The sequence below is a fragment of the Saccopteryx leptura genome, chromosome 13 (genome assembly GCF_036850995.1).
Source record: "Saccopteryx leptura isolate mSacLep1 chromosome 13, mSacLep1_pri_phased_curated, whole genome shotgun sequence".
NCBI lineage: Eukaryota > Metazoa > Chordata > Mammalia > Chiroptera > Emballonuridae > Saccopteryx > Saccopteryx leptura.
This window is the reverse complement of record NC_089515.1, coordinates 56,739,059-56,759,229: the sequence shown is the minus strand read 5'-3', so window position 1 is coordinate 56,759,229 and position 20,171 is coordinate 56,739,059. Positions and strand designations below refer to the sequence as shown.

At 59.4% G+C, this 20,171-nt stretch overlaps 1 protein-coding gene across 3 annotated transcripts in view; it reads right to left on the bottom strand.

Moving 5' to 3' along the window:
- The window catches only part of MTMR10 (myotubularin related protein 10), a 34,567-nt gene continuing 14,396 nt past the window's right edge, over positions 1-20,171 (bottom strand). For all 3 annotated transcript variants that reach the window (XM_066354544.1, XM_066354546.1, XM_066354545.1), the window contains 11 exons: positions 19,013-19,103; positions 13,365-13,536; positions 13,140-13,227; positions 12,973-13,061; positions 11,920-12,050; positions 6,894-6,963; positions 6,234-6,304; positions 3,889-4,058; positions 2,796-2,966; positions 1,363-1,545; positions 1-848 (listed from right to left, as the gene is read on the bottom strand). In XM_066354544.1, the coding sequence (XP_066210641.1) occupies positions 234-848; positions 1,363-1,545; positions 2,796-2,966; positions 3,889-4,058; positions 6,234-6,304; positions 6,894-6,963; positions 11,920-12,050; positions 12,973-13,061; positions 13,140-13,227; positions 13,365-13,536; positions 19,013-19,103 (1,851 nt within the window). In that variant the 3' untranslated portion in view covers positions 1-233. The remainder of the gene's footprint in view (positions 849-1,362; positions 1,546-2,795; positions 2,967-3,888; positions 4,059-6,233; positions 6,305-6,893; positions 6,964-11,919; positions 12,051-12,972; positions 13,062-13,139; positions 13,228-13,364; positions 13,537-19,012; positions 19,104-20,171) is intronic.

Here is a 20,171-nt window from a genome sequence, read left to right as displayed (position 1 = left end):
CCACAGATTACCGGACGCTGAGCCTGACCTAACAGGACAGGAAGGACACCAAACCTGAAATGTGTGTGTGTCTCCTAAGAACAGTGAAGGAAACAACTCGACATGTCAAACGTTAGTGCAAATCTCAAGTTACTCTTCTGTATAGAATCACTAGAGCTTCAAAGGCCTAGGTTAGTGATTGTAATTCAGAGGGAAAGTTCTGGCTTCCCTCGTGGTGTGTGGGAAACACGGCCCTAGTCCTCGTTCACTAGTGTCTCGGTGGACAGCCAGATCTTGGCCCCACTCAGAAACTTGCTCAGCGGCGTTCCTGAAATGCTCCGTCTGCACAGGTTGCCGACGGGTGAGAAGGGGAAGGAGGAGGAGAGAAACTCGGGCGTCTCGGCGGTGTCGTGGGGGCCGCGGGCTCGGAAGTACATCCTGCTCTGGTCCAGCTCCGCGTAGCAGGCCTGCAGGGGGCCGGCCCGGTGCTGCCGCAGGGTCCTGCTGAGCACGTCCACCTCGTCGGCCAGCAGCGAGAGCTTGTGGAAGGCGGTGACGGAGCCCCCGCGGTGGATCTGGGCCTCAGGCACCCAGCGGAGGTAGCAGAGTTTCCACAGTTTCACGTGCACGCCAGACAGACGCGGCAGAAGGACGCCGTGCAGGTCGGCTGGCTTGGAGAACCACTCCCGGAAGAACGTCTCCATGCCTCCATCCTGGCCCTCGGCCGACAGAGCAGGGGCCAGAGCAGGGGCCGGGGTGGCCTTCCCTCCCAGTATCAGTGAGTTTCTCCGCGGGAGGGACTCTTGGTCGCTGATGAGTCCATTTTTGAAGGAGGCTGGCATTCCTCTCAGCGTGGAGCTGTAGTTTTTCTGCACGGGGGAGAGGGGAGCATTACTGTCCGTGGCTTCCCTTCTCAGAGACAGCAAAGGCACGCCGGCAAACAGCGCGGGGCTACGGGACACTGGTGGAGTCCGGACAGAGAGCACTGCTCCTCCCTTCCACGCCGTTCCAGCCCCTCATGGGGCAGCCTTTCACCTTTCGCCTGGCGCTGCCCTGCCCCCACCAGCGGGCACCGAGCAGGAGGGGTGCTCACATGCACGTGGCTAAGGTTTCTGGCTCAGGAGGACCCTATCCTGGCTGACTCTGGAAAGAACAGGCAGATGGACAGGTTTCAGGAGTGAGCCTCCAGGCCGAACTGCAATCAGCTGACTCTCAGACGCCCAGAAGAAAAGTCAGAGTCTATCCGGTCAGTTAAGAAGGAGTGACCTCTCAAGCCTGCACTGAAGGCGTGGCACGGGAGGGACTTGACTTTCATGCTCTGTTCTACACAAGGCCCTGGCTGCGGGCAGTGCCAGGCCCCTTGCTAGTGCTCCCACCAGTTACCTTGGTCCGCCGGAAGGACTGCGCCGAGCCGTTCTGCACCCGGGGCGTGCTCCTCCCAACGTACAGCGGGTTGTGGAAGAGGGTGCGGTCCTTGGCTGTGAACTGAAGGGACCAGTCCCACACTGAGGGAAATTTTAAACCCTTCTCATCACCCAATTGGATATTTTTGCTTATAGCAAATTCCTGTAAAATAAAATTGTTGAACCTCTATGAGAGCCGCCGCAAGAAAGGTATGCTCCCACGACTTCCTGTTCTTGGACGGCTGCTCACCAGCAGACAAGCCACCTTCCGGAACCAGAGCGACTCCAGCCCACGGAACCACATGCTGTCCTTCCAGAGCAGGGGCCTGCCAGCTCTGCAGGCCCGAGGACACCCACCCCCGCGTGAGTGAGCACGTCCTCGTCCCGAGAACACAGGGAAGCCAGGCGTCTGGGCCGTGAGGTGCTACTACGAGAAGTCAGACTTCATGAATGTGGTGACATATGTCAAGGTCACTCGGGGACTGCAGCATCCTACTGGCTACGCACATGATGACACATGTGCACCATCACCTGCTGGGTGTAGAACCGGTGAGCGACTCAGCAGAACTTCCCCTGGGAGCAGTGGCTCCATGTCCCTCCCACTGCTTTCTCACGGAGAGCCACATGTCACTACCTAGGGCCCTTGGTACCGGGATCACAGTGCAGGGGCCGGGAGGCTCGTGCAGCCTGGTGACCTGCCGCCCATTCTGCCCAGCACGACAGAGCCAGGCAGCACTGTGCTGTGGGAGACAGGTGACGGCCTTGCTGTCAGCCGGCCTGCCTCTCTGAACCCGCACGTGGCACAGACACAGCTGTGTCCCCATGACCTGGGAAGGACTGTCCTCACATAGGGTCTCTCTGGTTACCACTGGGCAGCCCAAAGGTGAAAATATAAACGCAAAAGCACAGTATTTCACACAGTTAAGACAAACTCACATCTGTAAACTACTTTAACATAATGTATGTCAGAAAAAAATACATAAACCGCTCGCTCATAAAAAGAAAACAAATTCCTAGATTTCCAAGTCTTCAAATAATTCAGAAAACTCATTCGTTATGGCTTAGCTGTAGCTAAAATAATTTTAAGTTATATATTTTACACCGCTCACAAAAACTAGGGGATCAGGGACCCTGCAGACACTCCAGGACTGTCAGCCTTTGTACAGGGCATTTTCTCCAATGAAATACAAGTTGGTTTTGCAACCTCATTTGCATAACTGAACAACTTTCTTTGACTTGTGGTTTGCTTTTCTGACATTCTTTTAATAAAAAAGAATCAAATGTGTTTTTTTTTATGGCTTCATATTCATTTTGAAACATTCCCTAATTTTTGTGAGCAGTGTACAAATGCAAGTTGTCCTTCACGTCCATCTCGAAAGAGCTGCAAAAGCCGAGCCGGGGCCCCGCCCTTACCGTGCTCTGCTTCACGCGCTGGTGCGGGGAGTTGAAGAGGAAGGTGCCCAGCAGCGGGAGGCGGGTGCTGTCGCCCAGCACGGCCAGGTAGGTCTCGGAGAACTCGAAGGCGGCCGGGTGCTGGTCCAGCAGCTGCCACGTGGCGTCCAGGAACAGCAGGAACAGGGGGGACTGGCAGGGCAGAGACGGGGGTCACCTGGTGGGTCCTTCGTCCCACATCCACATCCCCGTCTGTCACGGATGCTGGGGGACGTGACTGACACCGGAGCAGGAAGCGCTGGCCTGGGCGGGGCCGAGGGCCTGCACAGAAACTGAACGCGGCCAGGCCAGGCCACGCGGACGCTTGGCCTGACACACATCTCCCCACTGCCCAAGAAGCATGTGTACAGACGGGCAGCCTGTCACTAGGACCGGCGCACAGGGAAGAATGCGTCTCAGCCCAGCCTGGAGACGGCTCTTTAGGTCATAAAGCCACCACCCAAACCCAACTGCTGTCACAAGCTGTGTCTGGCCCTGCAGGCTCTGCTTCCAGAACCTTCCGCAGTGTCAGAGAACACAGGCTGCGCCTGCGCACAGCCGCTGACGCCCGCCAGGACTTCCCAGCGTTTCCCAAGCTTCCCGCTGAGGTTCCCCACGTTCTATGGTTTGTCCCTGAACGTGACATGTCACAGTCATTCACAGCCTGATGGGGGACCCTGGCAGCCACCGCCCCAGCTGTTACAAGAACGCCCCTTAATTTCCCATCTCGTCACTGTGTCCCCAGGCAGCCACGTCACCCTGACAGGCCAAGGCCATCACGGCCAATGACAAGAGCCGGCCAGGAGTGCGGCCGGTGCAGAGTGCAGCGAGCGGCCAGGGAGAGGAAGGTGGGCTCTCACACACCTCCTGTGCTGCTGCTCCGCACTGCAGAGGAGCCCACGCTGCTCTCCGAGCACCACCCCACTCGGGTGGACGCAGCCCCCTCCCCGGGCAGCCACAGCCCTGTCATCAGCATGCCCCCCCATCGAGGGCGTGCTGCACCCACTGCGGTGCCCCCGCAGGACACCAGGCACGCCTGCGCACACTCAGACCAGCGTGAGCACGAGGTCCTCACCTCCTTCTCCGACCTCTTCAGGTGGTTGCACCTGTCCAGGAAGGGATGCCCTGCCATGACCCAGTCCTTCTGAACCAGGCTCTGGAAGCCGGGGATGGTCCGGAAGTAGGGGTCCAGCATCACTTGGACCAGAGAGGCCACAATGCAGCTCAAGTCTCGTCCCTCCTCCTCTGTCAACAAAGCGGAAAGAAAAGTCACCACACAGGGAAAGCTGGGGTGGGGGGGCAGTGCTCCGGGCCGGCAGGAGCATCCATGCAAGGCCACCAGCAGCTCGAGGCTGCCGCACTTCCACGCCAGCTGACTTGGTGTGGGACGGGAGATGGCCTTTCATGTGGACATCTGCCAGGTCATGAATTGCACCCCTTGCAGGATTGTGGCCAAAACCTTCCCCAAATTCACTCTGCCCGTTGTGCCAAGGACAGTAAACACAAAACCATCCTACTGACAACTCCACGCGGTGAAGAGGGGACGGGGCTGTCCCCCACTATCTGGAACGGTGGCCCCCATTTCCCTCCCACCTCCTAGAGCTGGCACCCAGTCCACCCTGACATCGAAGCCAGCCAAACCAATCAGGAGAAAATTACTGACCAGTATCCCTTATGCTCAGACGTGAAACCATCAACAAAACGTGAGCACACCCATATCCGCAGGAATGCATCACTCTGAGAAGCGCGAGGCTGGCAGACCATTGGCCATCAGCGAAAGGAGCACCCTGCGCTGACCAGAAAGGGCACGGGCAGCACGGCCGCCTCGTGTGACGCGCAGAGAGCTTCCATGTGACGGAAGCCACGCTCATTCGGGATGAGAGCTCCTAGGAAACCAGGAGCAGAGGGGACTTCCACCTGAGCAAGGGAGTCGACCAAGACCGTGACCGATACTCCAGACAGTGAGGACTGGACACCGTCCTTCTGAGACCAGGAACGAGACCCGCGTGCTGCTCTGGCCACGTCTGCCCGATCGCACACTGGACACTGGGAGCTCTAGCTGGGGACTTAGGAGGAAAAGGAAACCAGGTGTCCGGCTCAGAAAAGAAGACACAACCTGCACATCTGCAGACAACACGGTCCTGGACGCGAGGGCCCTGAGACCCCTCGGGAGCGCCAGCTGACCCGACACACGAGCCAGCGAGGTCGCAGGAATTCTAGCAGCCGCCTCAGGACACAGACACAAACCTACCTGGACGGAAACACTTCAGACATAAAAGCAAAACACTGAACAAGATGTGTAACAAACTGGGCGCACGCCTGGTACAGGACACAGACACAAACCTACCTGGACGGAAACACTTCAGACATAAAAACAAAACACTGAACAAGATATGTAACAAACTGGGCGCACGCCTGGTACAAGCTGTACACTCTGAGACAACACAACAGAGAGGCCACACAGAGAGGCGGCGGCCCCGCGGCCAGGCAGCCACATCCTTCAGACGGCCAGCACGCCAGCAGCACCAACAGGTCCGGCACCCTGCTGCCAGAATCCCAGAACACGTGGTCGTCCCCAACAATGGACACCACTCAGGAAAGAAGCCCTGCTGACACGTGCTCTGTGAGCTTCAGAACCAGGTCACAGGACGGGGCAGACACACAGGGCTACCCATGGCATGATTCGTTCTGTGGGCAGCTCGGACAGATGGAACCCTGAGTCCCAGCCCGTGGAGGCCCAGGGCTGGAACACAAGGAATGTTCTAGGGGCGATAAAAAAAATTCTAAAACTGCATTCACTAAAAATTATCGTTCTCTACATTCAAAACGGGTGAATTTTATAGCACGTGAGCTTGAAAGACACATGCTGTGGGCCACTTAGAGCACACGGGCGCACGAGCCGACCCGTGCTGAGTGAGAATGCCCGCCGTGCTCCCAACAGAGGGCACTGCTGCCCCCCAACATGGCTGTGAGTGCCCCCGCCGCACGGGGCACTGGCACCTGAGGGCAGGGCCACCAGCTCCGCGGCTGCAGCAGGACGGCACGCTCACCTGCGCACATGAACATGGTGGGTCACCTCCTCCACAGCACCTGCTTAACAGAGGAGTTTATGTTGCCAGCACTGCTCCCAAACATGACACAAGATCCACCGACGGCCTGTTCGGCCGAGTCAGCCTCTTGATACCACACTTTCCTCAGAGCCACAGCCCAGCAGGGGTCAGAGGCGCGTGAGCTGGAACTTGTGTGAATGGGACAGATGACCACAAGGTCAGGGAGAAAGGACGCCCGGCCAAGATTGAGGCCCTGCATGATCCCACGAGGACCTGACGGCCACCCCACATGGCAGGGAGACCACGTCCTCTCGAACAACGTGCGCAGCCCAGGCGCTACAGCGCGGGAACGCCAGTGCCCGGCCCTCACCCTGCAGGACCACGGAGACGCGCCGGCTCTCCAGCATGCACACCAGCTCCGAAGAGTGTCTCAGGAACGCCCTGGGGACAGAGAGGGAAAACACTGCCAACACTGGAGTCCCACCACACAGCGGCCAGCGTGCAAACACCTGCCATCCAGCAAAGCCCGTCTTCCCGCTATCTACCCTGGTACTCAGTGCCCTTGAGACCCTCTCGGTGCTCCCGTGGGGTTCCCAGGAGAGAACACTGTGACTGTTCTATCAGGACAGGTTGTTAACCTTTACAAAGGGAGGGGTTGACTCAGGTCACAGTCCTGAAATGAGGAACCCACACAGGAGGGGAGGTCAGCCGGGTGCTGGGGGACAGGGGTGGGCTGTGCTGGGGGGACTCGAACTGGCAGCGGGAGGGAGCCCTGTGGTGCTGAGCTGCGTGCCATCCATGTGGTGGCTATGAGGACCCACACGCGTGACCAGCAGCACCGAGGACACCACTGCCCATCTCCTGGGTCCCACGCCACAGTCTGGTCCCGGCAAACACTGCCGTGGGGGGGGGGGCAGGGAGCGAGGGGGAGGGGGAGGGGGGCAAGGACGCGCTCCTGTGCTGTGTCTGCACCTCCTGTGAGTCCATGATAGATAGAAAGTTAGAGAAGAAAGGACACGGCTGTACAGACCTCACGTGCTCCAGCCACCGGGTACTCTCCAGGGAAGACAGCCACTTCTCTTCAGTCTCTTCAAAGGGCTCTGCAACAGGCGTGATTACACCTCATTACCTACACACAGTCACACAGACGCACACACTCAGGCTTTTCACGCTTCCTTTTACACAACCACAATCAGGCGCTCCATCGGTCTGTGACACCTCAGGGCTGGCCCTGCCTCGCACGTGGTTACCCAGCCCCGGTGGCCGAGTGCGGCAGGAAGGAGGGACCTCCCCGTCGGGGCCCATCCTGCCCACCCAGGTGTGCCCTGGCCCTTCTCAAGGTGACCCCACCTACACCCCCACTTCAGTCACACTCAGTTCTGACGGGCTGAGGACCATGTGCATGACTGTCGTCACCTCCCCCGTCCCCCTCCAGGCGGCACCCGCCCTCTGCGTACGACTGTTGTCACCTCCCCCGTCCCCCTCCAGGCGGCACCCGCCCTCTGCGTATGACTGTTGTCACCTCCCCCATCTCCCTCCAGGCACCACCCGCCCTCTGCGCATGACTGTTGTCACCTCCCCCACGTCCCCCTCCAGGCGGCACCCGCCCTCTGCGTATGACTGTTGTCACCTCCCCCACGTCTCCTCCAGGCGGCACCCGCCCTCTGCGTATGACTGTTGTCACCTCCCCCACGTCTCCTCCAGGCGGCACCCGCCCTCTGCGTATGACTGTTGTCACCTCCCCCACGTCCCCCTCCAGGCGGCACCCGCCCTCTGCGTATGACTGTTGTCACCTCCCCCGTCTCCCTCCAGGTGGCACCCGCCCTCTGCGCATGACTGTTGTCACCTCCCCGTCTCCCTCCAGGTGGCACCTGCCCTCTGCGTATGACTGTTGTCACCTCCCCCATGTCCCCATCCAGGCGGCACCCGCCCTCTGCGTATGACTGTTGTCACCTCCCCCACGTCTCCCTCCAGGCGGCACCCGCCCTCTGCGTATGACTGTCGTCACCTCCCCCACGTCTCCTCCAGGCGGCACCAGCCCTCTGCGTATGACTGTTGTCACCTCCCCCGTCTCCCTCCAGGCACCACCCGCCCTCTGCGTATGACTGTTGTCACCTCCCCCACGTCTCCTCCAGGCGGCACCCACCCTCTGCGTATGACTGTTGTCACCTCCCCCACGTCTCCTCCAGGCGGCACCCACCCTCTGCGTATGACTGTTGTCACCTCCCCCGTCTCCCTCCAGGCACCACCCGCCCTCTGCGTATGACTGTTGTCACCTCCCCCACGTCTCCTCCAGGCGGCACCCGCCCTCTGCGTATGACTGTTGTCACCTTCCCCACGTCCCCCTCCAGGTAGCACCCGCCCTCTGCGTATGACTGTTGTCACCTCCCCCGTCTCCCTCCAGGTGGCACCCGCCCTCTGCGCATGACTGTTGTCACCTCCCCGTCTCCCTCCAGGTGGCACCCGCCCTCTGCGTATGACTGTTGTCACCTCCCCCATGTCCCCATCCAGGCGGCACCCGCCCTCTGCGTATGACTGTTGTCACCTCCCCCACGTCTCCTCCAGGCGGCACCCGCCCTCTGCGTATGACTGTTGTCACCTCCCCCACGTCCCCCTCCAGGCGGCACGCGCCCTCTGCGTATGACTGTTGTCACCTCCCCCGTCTCCCTCCAGGCGGCACCCGCCCTCTGCGTATGACTGTTGTCACCTCCCCCGTCCCCCTCCAGGCGGCACCCGCCCTCTGCGTATGACTGTTGTCACCTCCCCCGTCTCCCTCCAGGCGGCACCCGCCCTCTGCGTATGACTGTTGTCACCTCCCCCACGTCCCCCTCCAGGCGGCACCCGCCCTCTGTGTATGACTGTTATCACCTCCCCCACGTCCCCCTCCGGGCGGCACCCGCCCTCTGCGTACGACTGTTGTCACCTCCCCCACGTCTCCCTCCGGGCGGCACCCGCCCTCTGCGTATGACTGTTGTCACCTCCCCCACGTCTCCTCCAGGCGGCACCCGCCCTCTGCGTATGACTGTTGTCACCTTCCCCACGTCCCCCTCCAGGTAGCACCCGCCCTCTGCGTATGACTGTTGTCACCTCCCCCGTCTCCCTCCAGGTGGCACCCGCCCTCTGCGCATGACTGTTGTCACCTCCCCGTCTCCCTCCAGGTGGCACCCGCCCTCTGCGTATGACTGTTGTCACCTCCCCCATGTCCCCATCCAGGCGGCACCCGCCCTCTGCGTATGACTGTTGTCACCTCCCCCACGTCTCCTCCTGGCGGCACCCGCCCTCTGCGTATGACTGTTGTCACCTCCCCCACGTCCCCCTCCAGGCGGCACGCGCCCTCTGCGTATGACTGTTGTCACCTCCCCCGTCCCCCTCCAGGCGGCACCCGCCCTCTGCGTATGACTGTTGTCACCTCCCCCGTCTCCCTCCAGGCGGCACCCGCCCTCTGCGTATGACTGTTGTCACCTCCCCCGTCTCCCTCCAGGCGGCACCCGCCCTCTGCGTATGACTGTTGTCACCTCCCCCACGTCCCCCTCCAGGCGGCACCCGCCCTCTGTGTATGACTGTTATCACCTCCCCCACGTCCCCCTCCAGGCGGCACCCGCCCTCTGCGTACGACTGTTGTCACCTCCCCCACGTCTCCCTCCGGGCGGCACCCGCCCTCTGCGTATGACTGTTGTCACCTCCCCCACGTCCCCCTCCAGGCGGCACCCGCCCTCTGCGTATGACTGTTGTCACCTCCCCCACGTCCCCCTCCAGGCAGCACCCGCCCTCTGCGTATGACTGTTGTCACCTCCCCCATGTCTCCCTCCAGGCGGCACCCGCCCTCTGCGTATGACTGTTGTCACCTCCCCCACGTCCCCCTCCAGGCAGCACCCGCCCTCTGCGTATGACTGTTGTCACCTCCCCCACATCCCCCTCCAGGCGGCACCCGCCCTCTGCGTATGACTGTTGTCACCTCCCCCACGTCCCCCTCCAGGCACCACCCGCCCTCTGCGTATGACTGTTGTCACCTCCCCCACGTCTCCTCCAGGTGGCACCCGCCCTCTGCGTATGACTGTTGTCACCTTCCCCACGTCCCCCTCCAGGTAGCACCCGCCCTCTGCGTATGACTGTTGTCACCTCCCCCGTCTCCCTCCAGGTGGCACCCGCCCTCTGCGCATGACTGTTGTCACCTCCCCGTCTCCCTCCAGGTGGCACCCGCCCTCTGCGTATGACTGTTGTCACCTCCCCCATGTCCCCATCCAGGCGGCACCCGCCCTCTGCGTATGACTGTTGTCACCTCCCCCACGTCTCCTCCAGGCGGCACCCGCCCTCTGCGTATGACTGTTGTCACCTCCCCCACGTCCCCCTCCAGGCGGCACCCGCCCTCTGTGTATGACTGTTATCACCTCCCCCACGTCCCCCTCCAGGCGGCACCCGCCCTCTGCGTACGACTGTTGTCACCTCCCCCACGTCTCCCTCCGGGCGGCACCCGCCCTCTGCGTATGACTGTTGTCACCTCCCCCACGTCCCCCTCCGGGCGGCACCCGCCCTCTGCGTATGACTGTTGTCACCTCCCCCACGTCCCCCTCCAGGCAGCACCCGCCCTCTGCGTATGACTGTTGTCACCTCCCCCATGTCTCCCTCCAGGCGGCACCCGCCCTCTGCGTATGACTGTTGTCACCTCCCCCACGTCCCCCTCCAGGCAGCACCCGCCCTCTGCGTATGACTGTTGTCACCTCCCCCATGTCCCCCTCCAGGCGGCACCCGCCCTCTGCGTATGACTGTTGTCACCTCCCCCGTCTCCCTCCAGGCGGCACCCGCCCTCTGCGTATGACTGTTGTCACCTCCCCCGTCTCCCTCCAGGCGGCACCCGCCCTCTGCGTATGACTGTTGTCACCTCCCCCGTCTCCCTCCAGGCGGCACCCGCCCTCTGCGTATGACTGTTGTCACCTCCCCCACGTCCCCCTCCAGGCGGCACCCGCCCTCTGTGTATGACTGTTATCACCTCCCCCACGTCCCCCTCCAGGCGGCACCCGCCCTCTGCGTACGACTGTTGTCACCTCCCCCACGTCTCCCTCCGGGCGGCACCCGCCCTCTGTGTATGACTGTTGTCACCTCCCCCACGTCCCCCTCCAGGCGGCACCCGCCCTCTGCGTATGACTGTTGTCACCTCCCCCACGTCCCCCTCCAGGCGGCACCCGCCCTCTGCGTATGACTGTTGTCACCTCCCCCACGTCCCCCTCCAGGCGGCACCCGCCCTCTGCGTATGACTGTTGTCACCTCCCCCACGTCTCCTCCAGGCGGCACCCGCCCTCTGCGTATGACTGTTGTCACCTCCCCCACGTCCCCCTCCAGGTGGCACCCGCCCTCTGTGTATGACTGTTATCACCTCCCCCACGTCCCCCTCCAGGCGGCACCCGCCCTCTGCGTATGACTGTTGTCACCTCCCCCACGTCTCCTCCAGGCGGCACCCGCCCTCTGCGTATGACTGTTGTCACCTCCCCCACGTCCCCCTCCAGGCGGCACCCGCCCTCTGCGTATGACTGTTGTCACCTCCCCCACGTCCCCCTCCAGGCAGCACCCGCCCTCTGCGTATGACTGTTGTCACCTCCCCCACGTCCCCCTCCAGGCGGCACCCGCCCTCTCCTGACACCCAGGGGACTCGGCCTGCTCTGCACACGCTTTACTGCGGACACCACAACTGACCGCCCCCAGGGACACACTGCGGGCCCCTGGCACGTGTGAGCTCAGACGGGTGCACAACAATCTGTGCTGCACAGGTCGCCACACGGTCTCGTGCACTCAGCCCTGGTCTGAGGGGCAGCGAGCCGTCTGCAGAACCAAGACCCAAAGAGACACTGGCCCATCTCCCTCCCACACAGAAGTCCATTTCCTGAGGGCTGCTGACCCTCCCACTCAGTAGTCATTTGAACAGACATCTCAGTGAGCCTCTCATTAAATGAGTCTATTTCTGTATTTTTAAGGACTATCACGTCTCCTGGTGTGCCCCACACCAGTGGGCTATATCCTCCATTCCCTACGCACAGGTGTGTACAAAATAGCTGTGAAATTACCGTTAACGCACAGTTGTTTCAGTTTCACAAAAGCCACTTGTACTTCCTGGATACTGGGCAGGGTCTTATCCAAATCTGACTTGTAAACGTCACTTCTCTGTGGATGGCTCTTAGTTATTGCAGTACAAATCCTAGTAAACACAAAGACCTTTAGTCACTCCTCATTCATTTAGTCAACATGCGTTTCCTGGACACTTAACTCTGAGCCAAGACCCTGCTCTACGAGCTGGGGACAGAGAAACAGGACAGGCTGGGCCTCTGCCTTCAAGGGCTCAGGGTCCTGGTGCTGTGGGGGACAAAAGAGAAAAGAAGCGTCCACGGGGAATGCCATGGTGACGTCATCAACTGAACACAGGCCCCCTGGTCAGAGGCGGCCACTCTGTGTAGCTGGTACCGAAACCAAACCCCGGATGACTGGAGCCACACACAGATCTGGGAACAGTGCTTGGGGCCGAGTGGACAGCTAGTGCTTTCGAGACCTCAACATGGAAGAAGTCTGATTAGACTGGAGATACTGATTTGATGGTCACAGAGGCCACCGGTGAGCTTGTTCAGGAGAGAGATGCAGAAGAGGAGGAGGACATGGCCGTGGACAAGAGGGCGGGCCTGCCCGGGCCCAGGGGGCAGGAGGCGTCTCCCAGAGTAAGAGGAGCAGGTGCTGCACGGGGGGCTGGCGGAGCGCCTGTGGCGAGCGGCACTGAGAAGCGACAGGAGGCGTGCTGATGGCAGCAGAGCCCCCCGTCCGTGGCGGCTAACGAAACCGCACATGAGCCACTGTGCCCAAAGGCCGCAGAGTGCGTAAGAAAAGGTGACTTCCCCCGAAGTGCCTCAACAGGAAGTCGGTGCTGGAACGTTAAAGCAGCGCTTTGGCAAGATGTCAGCACGCAGGGCCTTTGAACGCCTTACAGCGAGAACGGACTCATGTTTAGACTCAATGACGTATCAGTGAATTCTAACAGTCCCGTTCTTTCCAAAGTGGCGATTCTCAGTAGGAGGTGTGGTGCTAACGCACGAGACCAGGAGTCCCGGGCTCACGGACGGCCGCATCCCTACCTCTGGTCAACCTTCCTCTGCTGCAGTGCGTCCTTCACAAGGGCCATGCGCACCAGCGCGCTGCCGTTGGCGTGGCTCCAGCACCAGAGCTAGGGCAGGACAGGGCAGAGTCACGGGCTGCGTGGGGCACAGCCTCGCCGCCACGGCACCCAGCACGGGCCACTCACCGGCATCCTCCTGCCGACGAAGGCGTGGGAGAAGGTCTTGAGGTCCTGGTCTGCCAGGGAGCTCGGCACCACGAAGTATTCTGGGAGGCTAGAGGGAGCAGACCACGCGTGACCCGGCGGTCATCCAGGGCAGCAGAGCTGGACTGTCCGCACAGGCCGCCCGGACTCACCACGTGGATACCATGTAGCCCTCGTTGATGGAGCAGACCCTCCACCCGGACTCACCACGTGGATACCATGTAGCCCTCGTTGATGGAGCAGACCCTCCAGCCGGAAGCGCCCGTCCTCTTGATCTCCCTGTCCCAGTCCGAGTATGTCTCAAAGAGGGGCGTTTTCTGGGGGCCGCCACCCCCAGCAGCACTGCTGCCTCCCGTGGGCGTCCCGTTAATGGTGCTGGCTAAAGAAGAAACCACACTGTTAGTTCTGTTGTGACAGTCGACGTCATCCGACATGCCCTGCCCTGCTGATGCCTCCTCCAGAGGTGGCCTCCTTCCTGCTCGTCCTCCAAGTCCCTCCGAGACTGGAACGCACCCAGCAGCCCTGGCCACAGCTGGCCTTCCCTCTGGGAGCCCGCATCTCATCTGTCCTCATCCCTTCTGCCCCCCCCCCAGTGTCCTTCCTCCAGCTCAGCACCTTCCCACACAAGCAGGGCGGGCCACCTGACCCTGAGGACCTGCCGTGGTCACGCAGGACCACTCTACACTTCCCTCCCCCCTGCCGCTGACCGCCCCCCAGGGATAAACGGTGCCCGCGGCCCGCGTCTCCTCTCGTTTATTCTCCTCGGCTTCCATGGAAACTGCGGGCCTGTGTCACCCCTGCCCCAAATTCCGGGGAGCCAAGTCACTGCTCATTTTCTCGGTGTTCCGCTGGAAAAAGAAATGCTGACGAGCATCTCTGTTTCCAAGCCATCAGATCCGGCCCGTGCTAACGGAATTCTCGTCTTTCCTGTGTTTCACAAACTCTTCTCTGCTACTTCCAATCGGGGCTCCTCTGACAAGCTCACGGGATGCCCTGTCCCCACCAGAGTGTCCGTCCACAGGGACCGTCAGCAGGAAGTGCCTGATCAGAAGTCCCCTAGCAAGGAGCCTCCTCTGTGTGGGGGCTGCTGCTTCCCCAAGGGGAAGGCGTCCCCACCGTTAGCCTCCTCTCCCTGCCACTCTGGGCCAGACGGCACAATCTCCCGGCCCCGAGACTTGCTGCGTGGCCACAGCTGTGGCAGGTCTCCCCATGACCCCCAACTTGTGACTGTGCTGCACCTGCCACACGCCCACTTCCCTGATGCTGCCTGCTGCCCTGAACTTCCCACGGAACCAGCATACCCGGAAGGCCACCTGCATGTAACTGACCTGACCCTGACTTCCCACGACTCCCAACCCCCGCCCTCCTCTGCAGCCATGAAGCCCTCCAGCGTCCCACAAACAGGCCACCTGTTCCACACTTTATTAACACCCGGTGTGAGCTGCTGTCTCCCGAGAGCCTGTGTGAAGGCTGGACAGTGACAACACAGTCAGGTCTGACGTCCGGCCGAAAGCACAGCACCAGACCAGCGTGCTGGACATGCCCCTATGACCCGGACAGCAGAAGAAGCCACTGCCCTGCACTGCTCAGGTTGTGAAGGGCATGGTGCCATGCCAGCAACCTGGGGTGTTGTCAGCATTGTCCGGTGCCTCCGATTTTAGCAGAGCTTGTTGAAAACTAAAGTGCTAACTCCAAGCACAGATTCTGAGTCCCTCTCTGTCTGACCCTTCTCAGAATAACAAAATGAGAAGGAACCGGGAGCTGTGATCTCAGAATGCAGAACCTTCCCGGAATTCCCGGCAGAGCCCACTCCACATGCCGTGGTCCCAAGCCCAAACCCACAGAAAGAGACGCAGTGTCAGGAAATCTCTGTGACCACATGACCCACACGGTCAGCCAGCAAGTGCAGAAAAACGTCTGACAGAGTTTAACACCTGCTCGTGACTTAAAACAACAAACTTTAGCAAATCAAAATAAGAGAATTTCCTTAACTTGACTAAGAATATTTATCAGAAACCCACAGCAAACATCACCCTCGTTGAAACCAGGAAGCCCAATGTCTTCACTAACGCTCACCACGGTGCCTGAGGTCCCTGCCACACAATGACAGCCACCACCAAGACAGAAGTAGGAAGAACTTCTACTCATCCTCGCAGGGCTGAGCCCCAGACGGAGCCCTCTGCAGTGCTCCGAGGGGGTGGGCTCAGGGGGCGGGGCTGCGGGCATGTGGGTTAGGACGGGAGGCCTTGCCTGCTTGCTGTTCTGGTGGCTCAGCTGCCCAGGACTGCCCGTCTCCATGGCAGGACTCGGTCTTGAGCACGCTGCCCTCCACAGGGACGTGCAGCCGACAGTCTAGCAGCCGAGTCTGGAAGCTCTAACCTTTCCAGAAGACCCCATGGCCTGACGGTGCCCGCGGCCTGCTCTACGAACGGGACTCAGGCCCCAGCAGCCGCCAGCACAGCCGCTCGTCTCAGAGGACCTGGGCCTGGCAGCCAGGTGACAGGTTCTGGGACGCGCTCCTCAGCCACCCCGAGTGAGGCCTGATTCTCAGAGCTGAGGAGTCTGAGCAGGACTGTGTGAAGTCCTCTCGGAGACGCCCACCTGTGTTCACAACGGCTCCCAGCAACAGTCACGACACGAAAGTGGCCAGCACAGGAAGAGAAGTCGACCAGCGTGACAATTCAGCAGAAGTCAGGTGTGCAGGCAGAAACAAACTGGTCGTGACGTTCGAGCACGGCGGGTCGGAGCACGGGCTCTCCCCGAGACCTGAGCCTGTGGGCCGGGCGCAGCCTCGCGGCCGTGAGTCCCAGAGGTCCCCCAGGGGCTCCGGTGCAGGCGGCTGCTGAGGGGACGCAGGGACTCAGGAGACAGGAGGACCCACCACAACCTGACAGCTACACGGGAAAGGGGACAGGACCGCCACACCACGCAGGGACCTCAAAGGCCCCCACGCTGTTTCAAGTGAGCTGTGCACACTGGGAGTGTTTTCCAAACAAGCATTCAAGGAAGACCCAATACCAAGACCTATGTTAATGAAAAGCATAAAATCAAAAAGCAAAATAAACGTCACTGAGCACGTCCACTTCCTGCCGTGCGTCTGCATCACGGCCTTGGGCGACACTGGCCGTGGACAGAGCTGCTGATCCTGAGGCTGCAGGGACCTCACGGGGTTCTCAACGCTTCAGAGGCACAACATGACTTCTCACCAACTGTGTCACAAAAGCACGTCTGTGCTGTTTGGACATAATTTGCCCAGCAACAGCCTGACTGATGAAAGCAGAGTCCTGTGGTTTCCTCCAAGTTCAAAGACAACAAATGGAAGCATTGTTCTCCTGCGACTGGACAGCCTGTCATGTGGGGCGGACCGCCTCCCAGAACGCAGGACCCGGCCAGGCACCTGGCTGACCGCTGAGCTTCAGAGACGGTTTATGCTCTGGCGACGCCAACTGTGACGGACACCTGAACGCCCAGGGCCCGCTGAAAGACCTCTCCTTAGCAAACGGACGGCAGGACCGCCCTCTGCCTCCGGTTTCCTGTCACCCACCTGCCCCATGGAGGACTTCCTCCTCCCGCCACGCATCCAGGTGCCACCCAGGAGCTCGTGGGGATGGTTGGTCTCTGCCACACACACTCGTGCACTCTGACTGTGGCGTGGGACCTCGGGCTCCTTCTGACCTTAAAGGTGCAGCGTGCGCCTCTGCAACGGCACAGAAGGGCACCGCGTCTGTGACCCCAGGAGGAACCTCCACGAAACCCTGCCACGTGTCACGTGAGTACTTGTCAAAAGAGAAAGAGTCTTCAGCATGTAATATGAAGTGTCCATAAACATTTTAAGTGTTAGTTGTCAATTGTATCAACAAGCTACACATGAGGAAATAGAGCTGACTGATGCACATGAGAAAATCCAGGAGCACAGCGACAGACTGAATCAGCCACCTAAGGCATCACTAACCCAGACGCCCACGAGGAACAGGTGACAGCCACTGTGGGGAGTCCCTGAGGTGGCGTCCGGTCACCACACACACAGGAAGTCCCTGCACGTGCTCTGCACGCAGCCACTTCTGCACAGAACAAGGGCCCAGGCACTGGTCTGAGCTCGACAAGCCACAGATCTGTGCTCTGCACGCAGCCACTCCTGCACAGAACAAGGGCCCAGGCACTGGTCTGGACCACGAAGACGTGGAGCGGGCGTCAGAGCGCCGGCAGCTCCTGCTCCTCCCGCCCTCGACCACCACCTGGTGACCAGGCCACAGCGTGCTCAGGGGCCCGCGGGACGCTCGCCTGAGGCAGCACAGGACCCGCCCTGCTCTCTTGAAAGACAGAAAGGGGGTTTGCTTTACATGAAAAAATAAATGTAAAATGTCAACTGTATCACTCAGGCCCAGGTTACAATTAGGGAAAATTAGCACTTTGTGGTCCAAGTTCTAGAAACACAGGGCCCTCAGAAGCAAGCTGCCCGCTCTGCTCCGCCAAGCAGGACTGCTGCGTGCCACCTGGAAAGACACCGGGCCCGGCTGTGAGCCCGCTGCCTCTACTTGCGCCTGCAGGGGCTGCGTGGGGGCCCGTCCTGACGCAGTCACAGCAGGGACACTGGAATGCTTGTACTCTGCAGACCACACACATCAGGGCCACAGGTCTGGAGGAAACAGACTGTGAAGACCAGCACAGTTAATGATTTATAAGATCCCCTCCAGGCCATGCTGGGTGGATGGGTCTTTCACTGTAAACATGTAACTGATTTACTTCTCCTCCTTCAAGAGTGGGAAATCATGTGACCCAGCAAGCACACTGATGTGCAGTCACCAACCCACAAGGGGCTAATCTCCCTCTGTTCTTTTATGAGATTTTAAAATATGGTTAATCTGCTTGACCAGGTGGTGGTGCAGTGGATAGAGCATCAGCCTGGGATGCTGAGGACCCAGGTTCAAAACCTCAAGATTGCTGACTTGAGTATGGGCTCACCAGCTTGAGTGTGGGGTCACTGGCTTGAGTGTGGGATCTTAAGATATGACACCATGGTCGCTGGCTTAAGCCCAAAGGTCACTGGCTTAAAGCTCAAGGTCGCTGGCTCGAGCAAGGGGTCACTCGCTCTGCTGTAGCCCTTGGTCAAGGCACATATGAGAAAGCAATCAATGAACAACTAAGGTGCTGCAACTATGAGTTGATGTTTCTTATCTCTCTCCCTTTCTGTCTGTCCGTCCCTCTTTCTCTCTCTTTCAAAAAAAATAAAATTAAAAAATAAAATAGGATTGACTTAAACTGTTTTAGTATAAAGAGGAATGCACAGAACTGCACGGCCATCTGGATTTTCCTGTGTGGCCACTGCTGACCACATGTGGACAGAACAAGTTCACACTTATAAAAACTGCCCAGGATACACGTGTCCGTGGACTAATGCTCATCTTCCTCTCTTCAGTCGTACTCAGAAACGTCAAGTCAGCGTTCTGACCGCCTTTGTGAAGTCCGCCAAAACATTTAGGCATTTCAGCGCTGGCACAAAACCATACCATGCCGGAGAAGATGTGTTTAAATGCCTTTTAATTTTCTGCCAGTTTTCTTGAAAGGTAAGACTAACGAGCTAAACGTGACAAGGGGGCAGGTCTCTTCCTCCAGCACAGAACACAGGCCCCTGACCCGAGTCCTACGCTAACCACAGCTCACAGCTCTCCCTGCTCGCCTGTCAGGAAACAATCAAACACTCTCTCTCTCTCAGGATCCAGTGCTTACTCCTAACTGCCGTGGAGCTAATGAGTCTAGTCATTAAAATTCACGTGGTAGGAGACTTCTAGACACATAAGAATAAGAAACGTACACAGTGTAAAGTCAGTTACAATATCAAATGTTTTCATATTTACCTGAATTGTGGTATTTTTTCCCAACATATTCAAATGCAAAGAGCAGCTGGAGGTCTGCTGGCTGGGAGTAATGAGCTATGGCAAGGCACACCTAGGAAAAATTCTACATTTAGAATCGGGGTGACACACTTGTTAAACGCAATGCACAACAAGGCCTCGCCTCCCGGGAGCACGGGGCGGTGACGCACAACCGCACCAACAGGGCTCCCACCGACCTGAGGGGGTGGGGGGTTGCTTGCTGCTGTGTCCCAGACACCGGCCAACCTCCGGTGAGTGGACCGTAAGTGCTCAGCAAGTGTTTGCCAAGCAGAGGTACAACAGGGAAGTGACTTATTTCAGATAAATGGCACTTGAAAAGTACACAAGCATTCCCCCAAGGGGCAGCGACACAGCCACTCCTAAATAAATAAAAAAAGGAAGTTTCCCAGCCAAGTGGCCTGACCAGGCAGTGGCACAGTGGATAGAGCATCGGACTGGGATGAAGAAGGACCCAGGTTCGAGACTCCGAGGTCACCAGCTTGAGTGCGGGCTCATCTGGTTTGAGCAAGGCTCACCAGCTTAGACCCAAGGTCACTGGCTCAAGCAAGGTGTTACTTGGTCTGCTGAAGGCCCGCGGTCAAGGCACATATGAGAAAGCAATCAATGAACTAAGGTGTCACAACAAAAAACTGATGATTGATGCTTCTCATCTCTCTCCGTTCCTGTCTGTCTGTCCCTATCTATCCCTCTCTCTGTCCCTGTAAAAAAAAAAAAAAAAAAGGAAGTTTCCTTTTGGGTGGACTGTAATTTAATACCAGCAATTTGGAAGGCTTTATTGCAAGGTATGAAAACTTGATGTTCATACTTCGTGGATTAAAAAATGTAAACTTAGGCCCTGGCCGGTTGGCTCAGCGGTAGAGTGTCGGACTGGCGTGCGGGGGACCCGGGTTCGATTCCCGGCCAGGGCACATAGGAGAAGCGCCCATTTGCTTCTCCACCTCCCCCCTTCCTCTCTGTCTCTCTCTTCCCCTCCCGCAGCCAAGGCTCCATTGGAGCAAAGATGGCCCGGGCGCTGGGGATGGCTCCTTGGCCTCTGCCCCAAGCGCTAGAGTGGCTCTGGTCACGGCAGAGCGATGCCCCAGAGGGGCAGAGCATCACCCCCTGGTGGGCAGAGCATCGC